Source organism: Ostrinia nubilalis, chromosome 30 (assembly GCF_963855985.1).
Source record: "Ostrinia nubilalis chromosome 30, ilOstNubi1.1, whole genome shotgun sequence".
Lineage (NCBI taxonomy): Eukaryota > Metazoa > Arthropoda > Insecta > Lepidoptera > Crambidae > Ostrinia > Ostrinia nubilalis.
Genome location: NC_087117.1, coordinates 311,696 through 329,909, shown reverse-complemented (window position 1 = coordinate 329,909; position 18,214 = coordinate 311,696). Strand labels below are relative to the sequence as shown.

Here is an 18,214-nt window from a genome sequence, read left to right as displayed (position 1 = left end):
TGGTTCTCCTACGAATCTCCTCATTTCTGATTCGATCACGTAGGGAAACTCCGAGCATAGCTCGCTCCATGGCCCTTTGGGTGACCTTGAGCCTTCATGAGGCCCATAGTAAACGACCACGTCTCAGATCCGTATACCATCACTGGCAACACACACTGGTCAGTCTTAAATAAATAAAATAAAATAAAAGTATTTAGGTAATTCAGATAACAGAGATCCATAAATGTTAGTAAAAACTTAGGCTAATGTTAGTATCTTATTTCTAAAACCGACCTCGTCCTGCTGAGCATGTGGCCGATCAGTGGACAATCCCCACTTTCGGCTATCTCCTTCAGTACGCTGTGGCACAGTTCTTAAGACACTGCGGTATTTCGGACGTGAGAATATCGCGAAGCTTCCCGGCGGACGCTGCCCAGCCGAGTTGAATTCGACAATTGAGTAAAAATCGCCCTGTATACATGGTGATTTTGTTATCAGTATACTTTTTTTTATTATGCTCTATTTATAGAAATGTTTAACAGTACAACTTTATCTTGAATTTTTTAAATCATGGTATAGGTTGTGTAGGGGCACTTTTTCTAGTTATCCATTAATTTTCTGATGTGTGGTTACCCTAATACGAATATTTTGTTCACACATAAATGAGTCCGTTTTATTTCAAGAAAGGAAATATTTACACACCACACAGATACTCAAGTTTGTACTACGAAATGACTACGTTTTTATATTATTATGTGTAAATTAATACACCTTCCACCTTGTCTCTAAATATGATAACTATTTTCTGAAACGTGTGGCCCGAGGGCTCACTTTACTAGAGCTTTTATTCTGTACTAGTAGAATATATAAACCCTGTACTCTCAGGGTAGCATTGTGGCTACTTCTGCTAAAATTAAAACCTTACCAAAGAAACTTAGTCTCAAGTTCCAATTTGTAGCATTAAAGTAAAATTTGTGCACTGGTGAACTGAGAGCCCATCGTCTGATTGGATTTTCTTTATTTGCAGTAACTATCCAGAGCTCTTATTTTCGTATGTAGCCCTACGATTTACCTCCTAAATATTACCATTCATGAAAATCATCTTATTTGGTCAGATTCAGTAATTTGGTATTTGACATAGTTCATCTGAGGGACCACATTCGGCGGGTTGTAGCGTCCAACTTACAACACCTACAAATTTATCATTCTGGCTACATTTGTTTTAGAGGTTCTGCTAAATCTTTATGTATACGAAACCTTCGTTTTCCACAGTGGCCTCTCGAAGGGAACGCACATATTCCTAGCCTCTCCTGTTTGTGTAATATTTTAGTTTTTTCCTCTCTCTCCTCTTGTCGACTTTATTTTCTTCCTAGTATAGTTACCCTAACAGTGTGCAGTGTGCATTGTTATCACATACTTAATTAATTATAGGGATACCTACCTGTCTCGTTTTCGATAAGTGTGTTCAGGATAATATTATGTAAAAAAATGTGTTTAAGGTGGTGTTCTAGAGGAAATCGTAAAATAAAACGACAAGTAAAATTAAATTTCATTTATTTAAAACCATAATAATTGCACTGCTCTTCGTAGGTTTCCTGAAGAAACTAGGTAGACTTTGGGAGGCTTCCAATCTGCTACTGCTTGTGTTGTACCTCCTATTTATTGGCAATACAATCTTTGCTGACACCATAGTCGGCTAGTACCTAGATAGGGTCCACGAAATCAATTTTTACCCGACTGCGCCAGAAGAGGGTTATGTTTTTGAAATTAATTTGGCGATTTGTAGGTATACATTACCTAGTTAATATTAAAAAATATTGGGACACCTGTGTAGTTAGACGTTATACGATGCAAAAGCCTCGTGTGTGTCCATTAGAAAAATGATAAAATGTGTGAGAACACCCTCCCGCTTGAAAATGGCCCAACTGTAGTCTGTGGGCTGAGTGTGAGTTTACATCAAGGTATGAAAATTTTAGTTTTTGAACGTTTCCCGCTTGGGGCGCTGTACAATTCGTCATACATTTTATGTAATTTTTTGAGACGCGCTCACGTGAGCGCGTTTGATGAAAACACACTAGGCCCTCTGAGAACCGTTTACGGTAATTTTTAACGTCTCCAATCCAGACGCGCTTCTTTGATTTGATCAAAACAGCGTACGTCAGCTGATCGAGGCCCTGATTAATATTTGAATTTGAAAATTACAAATGTTATGGACAGTTACAGGGTAGTCAGGCTCTGACGAGAGGCAAAAATGATTTTATTTTTACCCGCCTGTATCAAAAGGAGGGTTATGTTTTTTTAGGCACTCTCCCGTTTTTACAAAATGTATGGTAGGTTTGTAGGGATAAAGTAATTTTAAATAGGATTCCCTTTGTATGCGGATTTTAGTTTTTCAAGAGAACCGCGCCGCGTTGACCAAATTATGAGAAGAACTAGTGATATGGCCGTATCATTCCTAATGTCGTGAAAAACTTATTTTCTTCTTTTGGGATTAAACTACTTAGTCCTAAGGAATTTGGACTTCCTAGCTTTATTAGCAAGGTAGGAACACCTAGGCTAGGCTAGAAAATAAAATTTCATCCGATTCGTAGTCGACAGAAAACTACTTCGTTCCCTTTTTGCCTGCTGATCTATGTTTATTTTTGTGGATATAAGGCAGCTAGCGAATTTTGCTATTAAAATGAATATTGGGAGATAAGTGTAGGGAAAAGTAGGTGTTGTGCTGTACCAACAATACATCTCATAGGTACCTACGGTAGAGGGATGATTACATAATTTCCCTCTATATTATCTAACTTTTATAAAGTGGAAATCGACTAACTATAGTGTAATTTCATACTTTTCTAGTTGACTTTACCAACCAACCTACAAAGTCACAATCACAAATCAATACGGCAGGTAGGATACTCAGGTACCTTCCTCTAATAGGCTACCAAACCAAGACTAATCAATTTCAAATCTCCAGCTACCCTATCTTTCTAGTTGAGGTCTAGGGATAAGGAAGAACTGCCAACAAGGTGGTTTTAGGGCAAAGCAAAAAGATTTTTGGGTTTTATATTTATTGCCGTGAAATAATTAATTAATAGTACAACCAAGGCGATATATTTCTCTTTTTAAAACTCCAAACTCTACAGATTAAGATCATTTCACTACTACAAATTTTAAAAATGATCACTGGAAAATACGCACGTATTTTTAAATAGTAAAAAATCTATACATTCTTGTCGATTAAATTACATTTCACAAACTACGTCTAGTAATAAGTAATTAATGTAAATATCAATTTTCGATTATGAATGAGCTTATTTAGACAAATTCGTGGGGCACTTTTGTTCAAATATAATATTACAAGCGACATTTTGTGGACTAAAACATTTCCTATGTGTATTTATTGTCATTTGCATGTATGCAATTATGATGGATAAATTATCAAATCTCTACGCCATGAATCAATTAAAAAAAGAATTCCAATGCCGCCATTTTTCCCCGCGCGTTTTTTAATTACTTTTTCTTTACGCGTGCGTGACCGTAGTCTAAAGATTTATTATTATTATTTATTTACTTATCTAATGTTATTAAGTAATGATAACAGATACTATGCTTTAGTCCACCAAAAGCCGGTTAAAATTCCAAGAGAAATCTACTTCGAATCGATAGAAAAAACTATGATTAACTTCCAAAGATCAAATAAGTAAAGAGAGACCTAGAACTAGGATTATGCCTAAAATACGTAACGTCAGTACATGAATTAAACACACATTATTCGATAACAATTTCTTACACTAATGTATTTACAATTCAAACAAAATAAATAAAAATTTTCGCTGTTTTGTTACGTCTATCAATTACTTCAATGCCATTTTCTATTAAGTTTAATCTAGGATAAGTTTATGTAATTTAAACTCATGTTTCAAGCACTTTTCTTTCTTTCTTTAATTTTCCACCAGATCTTCACTCACCATCAGGTGAGATTATGAAGAAATACCTTCGTTCAAAAGGAAAACAATTTATTTGCTAATTAAATTTCATAAAATTTTAATAGAACTTTCGAGCAACAAACAATTGCTTTATTGAAATTATTACTGAGCGATAGGAAATCTCATAATTAATTACAAAATGGCAGCTTTAAAATTTTAATATGAGTTGATAGCGTAACGAAAAAGCGATCCAATATAGAAAAAAAAAAAACAAATAAAACCTAAACTAATTTATACCAATTCAACCTCAAATAACAACTTTCTTCAGTTGACTAGACTATTTTACTCAAATAAAAAAAAACTATTGCAATAAAAAGTTCTGTTACCAATTTCTTTGGTCACGTAAACCTTATTCAAAAGTTTATATCACGAGTTATAATCTTTGACAAATATTTAACTACAGTCTAAGTAGTTATTCAGCTAAGAAAATTTGTGTTTTTATGAATAAGATTCACTCATTTCAATATTTATGAAAAACAAAGTGTGATAATGATATTGTCACACGTTTAGGCACTCTGCGTACATTATTGTTGTACTGGGGTTTATTTCTACTGAACACTCATGTTTACACTACAATGAGAGAATAACTACTCTCAGGATAAAAAAGCACTCTTTTAGATCTTCAATATAAATTATTTTTTATTCAAAACGGTTATTAATCTGTGAATGAAACTTGACAGCAAAACTCGCGGGCTTTTTGACAGATCTAAACAAGTGCCCTTACATTATCTATGGTTAACTCAATCCAGTGCATCCCAGCGAGTCGGGATCATTAAAAATACAATGGGTGACTAACTTTCAGTCTATCGATATAAAGGAAGACTCGTCATTGACATAATAAATGCTGTTTAAAAATACTTACTTTAATTTTGTACTACTAGGATGTTCACCTACAAGTTTTTAATCGTATATTATTCGTTTCAATAACATTATTCGACTAAGATACACTACGAAAAACCACTAACTCGTTATCATTCGATTTAACAATATTTAACGGGAAAAAATTATATTGTACAAAAAATATGTTCAATCTGAACTAATATTTGGTCCGAATTCTACATTTCAACTTAATATTTCCAATAAAAAACTAAATTAAGGCACAATAACATTGTGTCTTCGGATCTCTCAGCTGATATGCATTTAATCTAGATCTTCTACAAGTCTACGGAACTACGTAAGATCGAAAAGTTTAGGCATTTCCTGGGGATTATCACATTTCGTTTTAGGGTGAACAAAAAATGATCATTCAAATTAAAGCCGCATTTCAAGACATACTTTCTGTCCCTTTTTAAGTCTTTTCCTTAAGTTTGAGCATTTTAGTTGAACTGAACACCTGATCAAGGGTACTTCTAAGGATCAATGGTCGTATTGTACATTAGGACAGAAAACATGTCTTGAAATCGGGGGCCCAACTACGATGTATAGCCCAGCACCCAAAACCAAGTCTATATCTACTTAACTATTTACTGGGATGCACCTTAAATACTCGAAATTAATGATAAAAACTAAGCAGTCAGCTCCGATAGACAATACTGATGTTTTTTTACTTTAAAAGCGACGCCTTTTGTATGATGTAGCTTCGAAATGGCGACGCGCTTGATTCAATTCTAAATTACGATTTAAAAAAACTATGTTAGCACAAAGTTATAATAAGGAGGTACTAAATCAAAACGCTAACATTTTACTAAGGATTATGACTAGAATTCAATGAAAGTAAAGAAATTAGCGATTTTTATACACCCCAAACCTCTAAATACCTTCCCAATCCTCCATAAACTTGCCAGAAGGGTGATGTCTTGAATTGGATAATATGAACAGCATACAAAATACATTAAAAGCAAAAAAACTCAGTATTGTCTCACCGCGTCGTGGTCTTGATCTTCTGTCTTCGCCGCCGCGTGGACAATCATGCAACTCCCCGCTACCGCTCCTTCGTCATGCATCTACCCAATGGGAGACACCTCTATCACATGACTACTACCAAATCGGATCTTCCACTAACTAATAAATGAAAAACTGTTTTTGGCGCCCAACGTGGGGCTCAAGCAAACTACGCCGTCAAAGTACTTGAAAAATCTGAACTATACTAAAATAAGGTACTGAAACGAAAGCGAGAAATGAAAAAACAGCTGTGTTTGTCACCATTTATTTCTAACTTTCTAAGTGAAGGATGAACCATAGTTAATTTAATGGCGTTGGAGCGCGCGTTGCGCACTACTGCGTCCGCTAGCTAGAGGGCGCTAGGAGTCGCCTCCTATTTACTAAATACCCTTTTTGAATAAAAAATAATAATATACAACAGCATATTTTTACTCAAAAAAGGCTAAACAAATACAAATTCTACATGTATTGTATCGTTTTTACAAAACATTCAATATTATGATACTTCATCACAACATAAGCCAGGGTATACAGAGCGACTCCCGTCACATAGACTCAGATGCAAGTGTTTAGTCGAACGTGTCTATGCCGGGGTAATACATGTTGTTACGGGCATCTACGGCTACCAATCCCCAACCCAATCTACGGGTATTAAAAAATATACATATAGAATTCATTAAATATTGCACATTTTCTATAGCAGTCTGTGAATGAGTAATAAAATAAAAACAGCCCATCACTAAAATCTCTATCTATGAATCTATAATAATCGATAAATAGGATAACTACATACAATAAATAAAATGCAATTAATCGAATACGACCAAAATATACTTAAAGGAATGTTTAAATACTGCCTCAGGATGACTCTGCGGTGTTATACATTTGCAACAATAAAAATACAGCATTAAATCGACGATCTCCAAGTTTTCGACTTTGAAATCGCACTGCAAAGTCATGATTACTCGATGTGCCGCCATATTTCGTCAACTGTCAAAAAAGAAACATGGCCGCACGCCCTCAAGCACGTGGCGCGCAAACGCCCTACGCTAAGAGATTAAAATCACAAACTCTCACTTATATTTAACAAGTGTTCGTATTTATCACGATTAATAACTTTTAAAGTACAAATACCTCGCTACTGAGTACACCAATCCTATTTATACAAAAATATTGTAATATTTATATTGTATGCAAGTGTGTATATCAGTAAATCTAAGAATGGCGCGCGCTGCCGTTCCCTTAGCATGTGCAATTCCTTATGTTAACGTTACCAAATTGTGTTCATTATTTCTTTGGGGACTTTATTTTGAATGTCTTCTAAGCTATAACCATTTAATCATCTCTCCACGGTAGGTAATCCTAATCATATTTTCCATTTTCTTAACTCTCTGTTTAGATACCACCAACGATCTTTAATTAACATAGCTAATTTTGTTTAGTTTCCTTTAGCCCCATAAGAAATAACGATACAAACTTCTAGCTTAGCTTACAGTTAGACAGAAGCATGAGCATCGAAAACCAATTTCTACAAAGTATTATATTGTACCAGAAGATTCGTTGTGTATATCCCAATGTTGCTTATTCCTTTCACCGGGTAGATGAACTGTTCCATACTATTTGGATTGTATGAAGCGTTAGATTATTAATTTATCGTCATTATTTTGAGGGTAGTTATTACACTGAACTAGCAGATGTATGTATCTACCTACAAGCCTAGCGTGACTATAGGCTAATAGAGGCCAGAAACTTCACCCTTTGGACTACATAATTATTTTAATTGTCCATGGTTTTTTTTTATTAGAAGGAGAAAAGCTTTTATTGCTGAGGCAATCGATGCTCATTGTCGTCCATTAGTGCCTATAATATTTTGCGTTCACATCGGGCAGCGCGCGCGTGCTGTTATATTATAAGTTATTTATTGCTTTCGGTTATTTACTTATATCATTATTATAATATGTAAAACCTCAAAATCTCTACGCTACACTGCTACTCTAGCATCGCCATACATTAAAACACACAACATATTATTACTTGTTTAACATATTTTATATTATACCAATCCAAAAATTGTATATTCAATCCATGTATATATTATTGACCTTAATTTAAGAATATATTTAAATGTTGTTTACATTTGGTCCAGATTGTCTGGATTCGAAGCACATCTGGAGCGTGCTATTGCGTTTATGGCACATTACTACTGCGAAGCTTTATCAGATAAAAACCATCTACGTCTACTCGAAGAGTAAGTATTGAGCAAGATTAGACTCTGTAGTTTTCCCGCTAGTTAAGTAGCCACAGAGATCAGACCAGCGAACGCACTTATAACCTAGAAATTTAATATAAGATTAACTTTAAATTTTGACTTACATTACCAATTAGCTTGGTATAAAAGCCGCAAGTCGGGTCGCTGTGGCTGTATCTCACTCAACGTTGAATGGTTCCATAGACTAACTAAAAATGACTAGAGAGGAATGTTTATGGCAACGAATTATCGTTCAAAGTTTTAAAAGCGTCCGTTGGCATAGTCCTCGGATTATTGTCTCACTCTTAAGCTACGTGGCGTGGAACAGGCGAGTCTGGCGAAACTATACCGAAAATACATCGCAGCCATTGTTTCCCGCCATTACGGCCGCCATCTTGTCGAGACGTCGCATCCATTATCTATGTCCTAATCGAGATGAATTAAAACTGTTCAAGATATCTATGTATAATGCAAAAGAGTATTTAGGCCGCGCATTATGGTTTACAAAGCCATGAGTAGATACGAAGAGACAGACGTATGTCACACAAATAGATTCAGGTACAAACTTACCGGATATTAAAAACGCATTTTTGTTTTCAGTGTTATACAATTTAAAGGCATTAGTCATACGTCTCTTCCATGTTTTGTTACATCTTAATTCATCTCCCGATACTACATCCTTCTACGTGTGGCCGCGATTTTGTACAGCATGAGAAATTGAGCAAACAATTGGATAATTTTGGCTAATTTTTGGCCTGAATTTGGCAAAAGAATTCTCTTCACGATACCGGTGGGTCTGACGAGCAACTCGTGTGGTGCAAGAGCTAGACTAATTTTATGATGATATCATCGATATAGCCATGGAATTATTTGAAGAATGTCACGGAAGGTACATAAAGGTTGGTTAGTCATTGTTCCCTGGTTTGTATCCCATAGGATGTTTACTGGCAGCTGCCATCCAACTTTAAGCTTGAAATTTAGTGAATAGAGCGAAACTAAGTATAACTTCGTTATGACAGAAGGCATTTCTAAGATCAACATTCAAGTATGTTCTTTTGATGTTTCAGATGCACTCAAGTTGCTGGACAGACCTCCAGGAAGACTTGAGTGACCCACCGAGGGCCAAGCGAAGCACTACTCGGCCTAAACTACGTGACTACATCATCGGCGTCCCTTTTGACAGTACTGGATTAGAACGGGACGCAGCTAAGCGAATGTGACTAGTTGGGGTTGTCGACTATACCTTCGTCGTTTTCACTCGTATGGCGCTGTCTCATTCTATCACATACACGTCAAAAGGCGAGCCTTAATAGCACGTTTCACAACCAACGTGCGGCAATTGCCTTTTGGAAATTGACAGTGAAGTTATCAAATGGAAGAATCTGTGTTCAAGTCATGCCAACCATGCCGAAGTTGAAGAGGTTAGTACAAGACGCGCTTCTAATCTAAAATATACATTACATGCCGTCATGGGTGTATCCAGGAAGAATAAATACGATGATCTGTTTCTACCCGTGTATAATACCAAGTGTAGTCTACAATAAACAAATGAATAGCATGAAATTACTGACATACTGTAATTGAATAACAATAGGAACAAAATTAAATAATTAGTCAATGTGAAAAACTTAAAAAACCACAAGTACATGAAATCTCAATATACTTCCATGCAATTTTGTTGTATCGACGACTACAGCTTGCTAATACTGCCCCAGTAGCGAAATGATGATGCGACAAAATACCGTAAACCGGATACACCCATGCATGCGTCGGAGTCGCAGACTTACCGATCTGGTGGTCTCCCCATTGTTACCCCAAGAGAATAGGTACCGCGCCGTGGGGCAAATATTTTCGCAGTTCCAAAATATCACACTCAAATCTACTCAAAAACGGAAAAAACGTGCATTCAAAGTGTAAAGGAGAGTCCGGAGTGTAACATATTTAATATACAACAAATATACAAAGCGCCATTGTTAGATATTGACGTTTTGTTATTAATAAATAGCAATGTAACCAATCACACTCGTTATATACAAATATATACACTGTGGACGCTCCTTAAAACCGCAACCCAGCAAAAGATCTACCCCACGCATTTAAACTACGAAATAAAACACACAATTTTGTATTTTCTAATAATAATCATGTAATGACACAAATGGGTACGTCTAAGTGCTCCATTACAGTTATGTACGGGCCAACTAGTTCAGCTAAATACAATCTACAGCTAGCCTACTGCCGTCGCTCGGCGGCCGCGCTCGTGAGAGCAAGTGGCGACGAGCGACAGCGAAACCAAGTTACCAACGTAACAAGTACAGGGGTGTTTAGAAAAAATAAAATAAAAAATATACTTTCCATTTCATCCGATACTTCACTGCGACTGTCATCAACGTGAAATATCGCGTGAAATCATATAAATTACGAAGGAAATTAAGTACAATACTAAGGACGCCGCTCCATCTAATATTTGGCAAGACACCAAGCGGTCGTCGCGGAGGGTTACTAGTCAGACATCACAATAATATTATCAACCATCTAATACTGAAAATTTCAGGGGAAAAAATGCTAATGTACAAAAGGTGTTTTAATTTAATGAGCGGCGGGCGGATCGGTTCCGGGATCGAATTTGAAAATATAAATAAATATCTAATAAACACTCTTCTACGAATCAATGACACACAACCGCTTGGGTTAAAACAAACATAGAAACATAAATAAATAAAAGCAGCTGCCGTGATAAAAATAAGGTACAAATTCGATGCAGAATCGCCCCGCCCGCGAAATAATCTCAAGAGGTCTAGCCTACTTATGCTAAGAATACTGCTATGATAAGGGCAGGTATGTGTATACATGTGATATAGCACTCGGTAGCCTTGGCGCGTGGAAATATATACAAAATAAAAACAAAAAAATAATTGCAACGAGATTCATAGTCACTGGATAAGAAGAAAATTGACAAAAACTGCCTGTCTTGGATAATAAAAAACGTATTGTAACTTTTTTGGAAGTTCAAATTTAAAATAATGCCATGAAATATAAAAAAATTCCAAAAACGAACAATATTGAGATATTAAAAATAATAAGTAGGAACAAATTCTTACTTCACAATTATATCCCTTGAAAATTTCCGGAAAATTATACTATCTATTTTTAAATTAATCACCATGGCAGGTGTCAACTGGAGACATTTTTATTTGAAAAAATCTACTGCCTTGAGTTTAAATCACGATCTTTCGCATGCTGAGCATCAGCTCTGACCACTGAGCTACCAATCAGGTTAACCAATATCTCAGTAGCTCAACGGTTACAGCTGTCCCGGCAACGCAAGCGAAAGATCTTGAGTTCCAATCCCTTGCTGAGCGGTTGCTCTAACCACTGAGTCACCAAACAGGTAGAAAAGAAAGTAAGAAAAGTCACCAAGAACTTTGATTCAATTGTCACCTGAGGCTGTCGAGTTTTTCAAGAAAAAAAATCTGATAAAATATATTTGCATTTAGCAAAAAAACAAAATAAAACACTGAGAAGGAATTTCCACGTGCCAAGGATACGGTGGTGAACCGGCGGAGGGCTCTGGCCATCCAAGCTACCGCATGCACTCTACACTGTTGCCCGACTTTGCCTGCGTCGCCGCGCCATACTTATGATAGACCTCCAATATTGAGCAGACTTGCTAATTTTCGCTAACAATATATTACCAAAACCTATCTATTAATACAGAATTAGAAAATGATCTCACTAAATTTTAAGTACTTGAATTTTAAGGGACCATGTCCTTGAGAATTTCGACTTACAACTAGGAATTGCACGAACACAACCATATATTTGTTTGTCTTTTATATAGTTAATAATACTTTTCTAATCACAGGATAGAAGATTTATATTGCTTTCGTCGATTAATACTATAAATTAAGTACTACGGCCAATGGGACTGCTCCGAGTTCTTTTTGATTTAAAAATAACGGAATTGAAATTGGTCAAAGCCAAAAACAGTTGAAACACGAAACGGTTATTTTAAATGTAAATCGTATAAAGTTAATCTACCTTTTAAACATGTATGTAAGATAGTTAGGTGGATTAATGTCACGTTTTTTAAAAAGTACAAAGCAGTTTTTTGGCATGGATAGAAACATATTAAATAAGACATTTATAAATGTTAGAATAAATTGCACACATTTTTGGTGTTTTTAGAATTTTGATTTTGACCAATTCCTTTTAGAGGTCTAATGTTTTTTGTCTATGATTTTTCACGTAAAATATATTTTTAAGTAACTTTTAAGTACGTTTTGTAATTGAGAGTTTGAGATTATTAAGTATAATGTCCCACTAGCGTTTACATTGCCTTGTATACTATAAAAACCAAAGCAAGCTAATATTTGATAAATTTTCATCAGTAGTTACTTTATGGTCACGTTTTTCACTTGACACTGGGTAAGAGACTTATTACAGACTGCTTTAGGACTCCTAACTGCAGAATTTCAGTTTGGATGCAGTTGGCGTTATTGTATTGAAAGTGCTAACTGTATATTTTTGCGTTAGTTATTACAGTTTTATTGAAGTTGAATTTCTCTTGAAGCAATTACAAACGTGCAGTCGTAACTATTGTTTCAAACAACACCAAACTACCAATTTTGCAGCTTTGGCAGTTCTAATGCAGCTGTAATGCGTCTATAAGAAGCCTAAGGTCATAAATTGTTTTAAGACTTTCTGCTTACTAAAATGGCACCTCACTAGGTGGGATGGCAAGACTATTTCTTGAATGATAAGTTACAGTTTTGCTTCCGAATAATTTTTAAGCATACACGTTCAAACGTAAAATGCCGACTAAAATGGCGCCCAACGCGGTGGTGGCTTGAAAGATGGCGCCCAACGCGGTGGTCTGGCAAGATTTCGATTGGCACAATCCAGCGGTTAAACTATAGTTGTCATTATAACCCACGACCAGGGTGGTTCGGCGACGGAACGCAGGCAAAGGCAGGCTGTCTACAGCTTATATATAGCTTATTGTCATTTGACACGCTGCGGTGTTAGTTGCATATCGCATTCCCTGGTATCAGCTACACTAATTATAATACTAATTACTTATAGCTGAGACGATGCAGTGGCACTTAAAGTGGAAGTAGTTTGATTTATGACTTATATTGCATGTATCTGTCTATTACATAATATTATTGCGAGACATCAGGTTTGACTGATGGTTTTTAATTAAGCTATGTTGATAAATTATAACTATTAAATAGCTAAAAATAATAAATATCTATAAATAGAGACAACTGTTTCAAGGAAATATTAACCGAAAAGTTGCCAATACATATTAATATTTAAATATAATCAAACAATCAAACAATAAAAATAAAACTCTTCTCTGACCTTTTAAAGCGCAAATATACGTAAATCTGCTGTAAATAATATATTATATTATAATATATTTCGTATATTTAAATGCCACTGCAACATTCTCGGCCCACACTATAAATATATCTACGTAAATAAGTCATACATATTATGTATATGAATTGCTTACTCAGTTAGATATGTATGTGAGAGTACGTGAGCTGTGAGGCGCGCTACGCCCCGTGACGTGATGGGCGTCATTATGACGGTGAGGCGTCATTTTCGTCAACGTTGCGCGTCATTATGACGAAATGTCATGTACGGTCACAAAAGCGCGGTTTTTGAACGCAACAAAGCACGAAAGACGCCTATTTTTAGCATTTTCTCGATGTTCACGTCATTTTTTTGTAAAACGTTCCAGTTACTACAACTCGTTATTGCTCTACGGTAAAATTGCGTTTGCCATCTTACATAAGCTCGTGAAATCGAAATAGCTAATATTAATTGAAGATTATTTTATACATCCTACAAAAAATGACGATTTGGCACAATTTAAGGTAGGAATTTCAATACTAAATTTGAGCAAACTGTCCTTAATTAAACGTCATCGAATAAAAATCATATTTGAAATGTAACTGACCACGAGATCGGCTCGCTTGTAGGGTGTATCGAAAACTAATTGAAACATCTTTGAACAAAATGGCACTATTAAAACCATGACGTCACGAGTCGCAGCGCGTTAATAATACGCTTATTATAATAAAAAATACAGAGCTGCAATGAGATTCATACATTCGTCGCTACAATATAAATAATAGTTAAGAATATATTGCCAACGTTCGTGCACTATCTACTAAACCATGACAGTGGGAGATTGCTTCCTCTCGCATCCTAAATTATATCTGAGATCACCTTAAATAAAAAATGCGTCATCTTTGAAACGGTCGTGCGACCGAGCTAGCCTACACGCCAATACTGATAGCCGACGAGCCTAAAGTAAAACATAGGAACTGTCGTGAAAAGAAAAAGTCGCAGCGCGGCCTATTAACCTTCGGGGTGGCGCCGGAGAGCTTAGATGTACATGGGGAGTCCGTACATGGCGCCCCAGTCGACGCCTTGGAACGAGGACATGTCGACGCCGGCTAGAGAGTAAGCGGCGCCGAACTGCGGCAGAGCGGGCGCCGGCGCCGGTGCCGGTGGCGCCACTAGGGTGGTTGTGGCGGCGGCTGTGGGCAGCGCGTAGGGAGCGTACCTGTAAGCGTGAGCGGCGCCGACGGCCGGCACGGCGCCGACGCCTCCAGTGGCATACACCAAGCCACGGCCCGGCCGTAGAACCAGCCTCTTGCCGAGCGCTAAAGGTGCAGCCGCTACAGCCTCTTTCGGCTGAGCGCGTTTGCACTCCACCTTCTTATTCTTGATCGTGTGGAAGTGGATATCGCAAACGCGTTCCACTGCCTCCTCAGAGTGAAAAGTGACGAAGCCGAAGCCGCGGTGGCGTTTGGTCTGCTGATCCATCAGCATGACCGCATCTTCAACTAATCCAAACTGGGAGAAGTACGCGCGTACTTCTTCGGCAGAAGTGTCTTGTCCGACGCCGCCGACGAATATCTTCTTGGTCTTGGCGGGGCGAGGGGCCGATTTCGGCGTCGCGTGCTTGGGGTCGATGCGTTTTCCGTCCAGGGTGTGGACAGGGACAGCCAGCACTTTGTCGACGGACGACGCCTCCTGGAACGTTATGAAGCCGAAGCCGCGCGAACGCTGCGCGCGGCCTCGGTAAGTATGCGGCCGTATATACTGGCCGGACTAAGGCAGAGCGGACTGTTAAACGCCTTTTCTGTATATTTAAGCACGAAACGCGTAGCAACTTCCTGGTGATGGACTGTGACCACTTACAAGACACGTCCAAATCGATTTAATGCATAAGAATTTAGAAAATCTTGCCAATCAGAACTACAACTACCAGATTCAAAAGTTCTACTTTTACTTTGAAAGTGAAGCTTATTTTTGTAACAGAAGAAAAAACCTTCAACCTATTTCGATCTCATCATGAATTATGATTCAAAGTTAGCAACATCGTTTTATAAGGCGCGGTTTCCACAAAAGTGGGGAGGTAATGTGTTTGAAATTGAATAACCAATCAGATTTTTATTTCTACATCACTCCTCCACTAAGTTTCGGTTCGGAAATGTGATTGGTTATTCAAACACATCTCATATCTTCTCTTTTACTTTCCGCTTTGGTGGAAACCAGTATTTTAAGAAACCTTTTTCTCAATTCCTTAGAAAAATCTTTAAAATCAAGTGAATTTTATTTAAATCTTAATTTTTTTTGGATTGCTAATATTGCATCAAATTCTCCATTCCATAATATACCACCAGTAAAGCATAGGAAGTTGCCAAGTGTTGTCAAGGTGTCAAGACTGTCAAGGCGTGTCACAGTCCGCAACCCTAGCGCGGCCAGCGGTACAGAAGCGATCCCGCGGCCTAGACTATTGCGGTGGCGATCTGTCTACAGGAGGCTACAGCCGTGTGGTACTGCAGTTCGGTTCACTGAGGTATGCGTGGACTATTTTGATACATAGGTTTTTTTGGCTTTGAAGCGTGAAAGTTTGTGAAGAGGAATTCTGATCAAAGGAGATCTTTAGGGAAAAGAATTCTGAATTTCTGAAACCCGGAAGCATTTATCAAAGCATCTACGAAATATGTCCAAAAAGTTACTATATTTTAGTAGGTAGTATCTAGGTAGAGTTGCTGAAGGAAAAATCAAAAAAGATTTGAAAGTCATACACGTCATGTACTGCGTTTTAAAATGGTCAGATATTCCAAAAAGGGACAGTACTTATGGTATCAGCACCAGAATAATCCACAAAAATAAATTCCACAAAAAATCCATTTTTAAATAATGTTTCACAAAAAATCCATTTTTAACTGACACTGGCAAGAATGCAGTATACCACACAGTACCCAGTGAACCTCTGCATACAGACTGCTACACTATACCGGGGTTAGTACTCAGTACCAGGCATCTAACAATACGAAGAAACCTAGCTACTTCGCCGCGGGAACGCTTTGGGAGTAGGAAGTGAAGCGTTTATATTGGATCGTGGTTTCGTATATTTAGGATAATAATAAATAATACAGTGACATGGTATTCAATGCTAAGACTCATAACTGTAGCTAAGAATACAAAAATAACTTCGGGACTATTCCCACCTCTCATTCCCACTGCTGCAACTCCTGTGATGCCTGCCTGACGTAGAATGTGCACATCGCAAAATGAGCACTCGTATTAAATGAAAAGATGAAGATGCGAAATGCACATTTTGAGTCATGTGCTCATTTTGCGAAGTGCACATTCTGCGTCTGACCGAACTAAATTAATCAGATGCACATTGGACTTAAGAGGTGTTCCTAACAATAATATATTAAATAGTATAGAACAGTTTAAATCAAGCTGTCCATTTCTAATCTACTTAAGTAAATAAGGATTCAACATAAACGCTTCACAGATACAATGACTTAGAAATAACAAAAATGTTAGAATCACTATGCGTTTACTTAATTATCATAATTACGTTACTATGACCCTACACAGGCCCATATTGAGAAAAGATGTTCAAGATCTAACTCAAGCAAAAAATATAACTTGTGATTAGTTTAAACTTCAGTTATTAAGTAAGACCAATCACAGGCCAGAGTTTAATCTTGAATATAGACTCATACTTAAACATCGTTTCAAGATACGGGCCTATAAGGTACACAATACAAAACAACACTCAAAACTATTCAATCTTAGTCAAAGAGGGTTAGACGTAGAATGTGCACTTTGAAAAATGCGCACTTTTCTATACTAGTAAAGAGTTTGTTTGTACAAGATTCGTGTAGAGATGTGCGCATTTTGCGAAGTGCACATTGTACGTCAAACCCGTCATAGACAAAAAGAATCTATGCTTGAAATTAAATTGATTTGAGTTCGTTCTATAATATGTACCTTCGTTTCTCATAAGGATAGACTATCATGCTATAGAATACCGTTTGGTGTCCGATATTCAGATATTTTAAGGGAAAGATATACTTGCAATTATGGAAATTGACTTTATGCTACATTTTCCATGGTCAAAATGGACATTGTAAACTTATTCTGTCTGATTGTCCTTAGAGATGTGTCTAAATAATGCTGAACATGGAAGGAAAAACCCTACAAATCAGTGTTGTCAGTGAGAAAAAAAATCTTAAGAAAACAACTAAGTATTTTATAAGATCACATGCGTACTTATGTGTAAAATTCGTAAAAAATTATACAATTGATTCAGTAACTTTAAAGAGCACTTTTGATCTTGTTTTAAATAAAAACTAAGGTAAGATAATAAGGAATAAAATTGCAAGTATATCAAACACTCAAAATATTTTAAAGGCGGACTAGAGAAGGGTTCAAACTATTTATTAGCACAATGTTAAGGTATATTCGAGCATTACCCTCATTATCGACAAACTACCATTTTCTTGAGCATATCAAGATAAGTGTTGTCAGTTGAAAAAAATCTAAAATTACATTTTCTACCAAACACAATTTATTATTCTTTCCAACTATTTATAATCTCCTTTAAAATCCTAACTAAGCTAAATTAGTAGAAGTATTCAATCTTTACTTATTTCCAGTGTCAGTGTTGCAATGTTATTAAAAAAAACTATCTATACAAAGAGTATTTTATTTAAAACTATTCTACTATCCTCATCAAAACCAAATTACGCTCTAAAATAACTATGAAACCAAAACTCCTAAGTTAGTAGAAAATATT

At 36.6% G+C, this 18,214-nt stretch overlaps 2 protein-coding genes across 2 annotated transcripts in view; both read right to left on the bottom strand.

Moving 5' to 3' along the window:
• The window catches only part of LOC135086030 (GILT-like protein 1), a 121,422-nt gene that overhangs the window by 72,832 nt on the left and 30,376 nt on the right, over positions 1 to 18,214 (bottom strand). The gene's annotated exons all lie outside the window — the stretch shown is intronic.
• Positions 6,087 to 18,214, bottom strand: part of LOC135085877 (RNA-binding protein Musashi homolog 2) — a 162,801-nt gene continuing 150,673 nt past the window's right edge. The window contains exon 4 of the mRNA XM_063980661.1: positions 6,087 to 15,174. Coding sequence (XP_063836731.1) covers positions 14,488 to 15,174 — 687 coding nt within the window. The 3' untranslated portion in view covers positions 6,087 to 14,487. The remainder of the gene's footprint in view (positions 15,175 to 18,214) is intronic.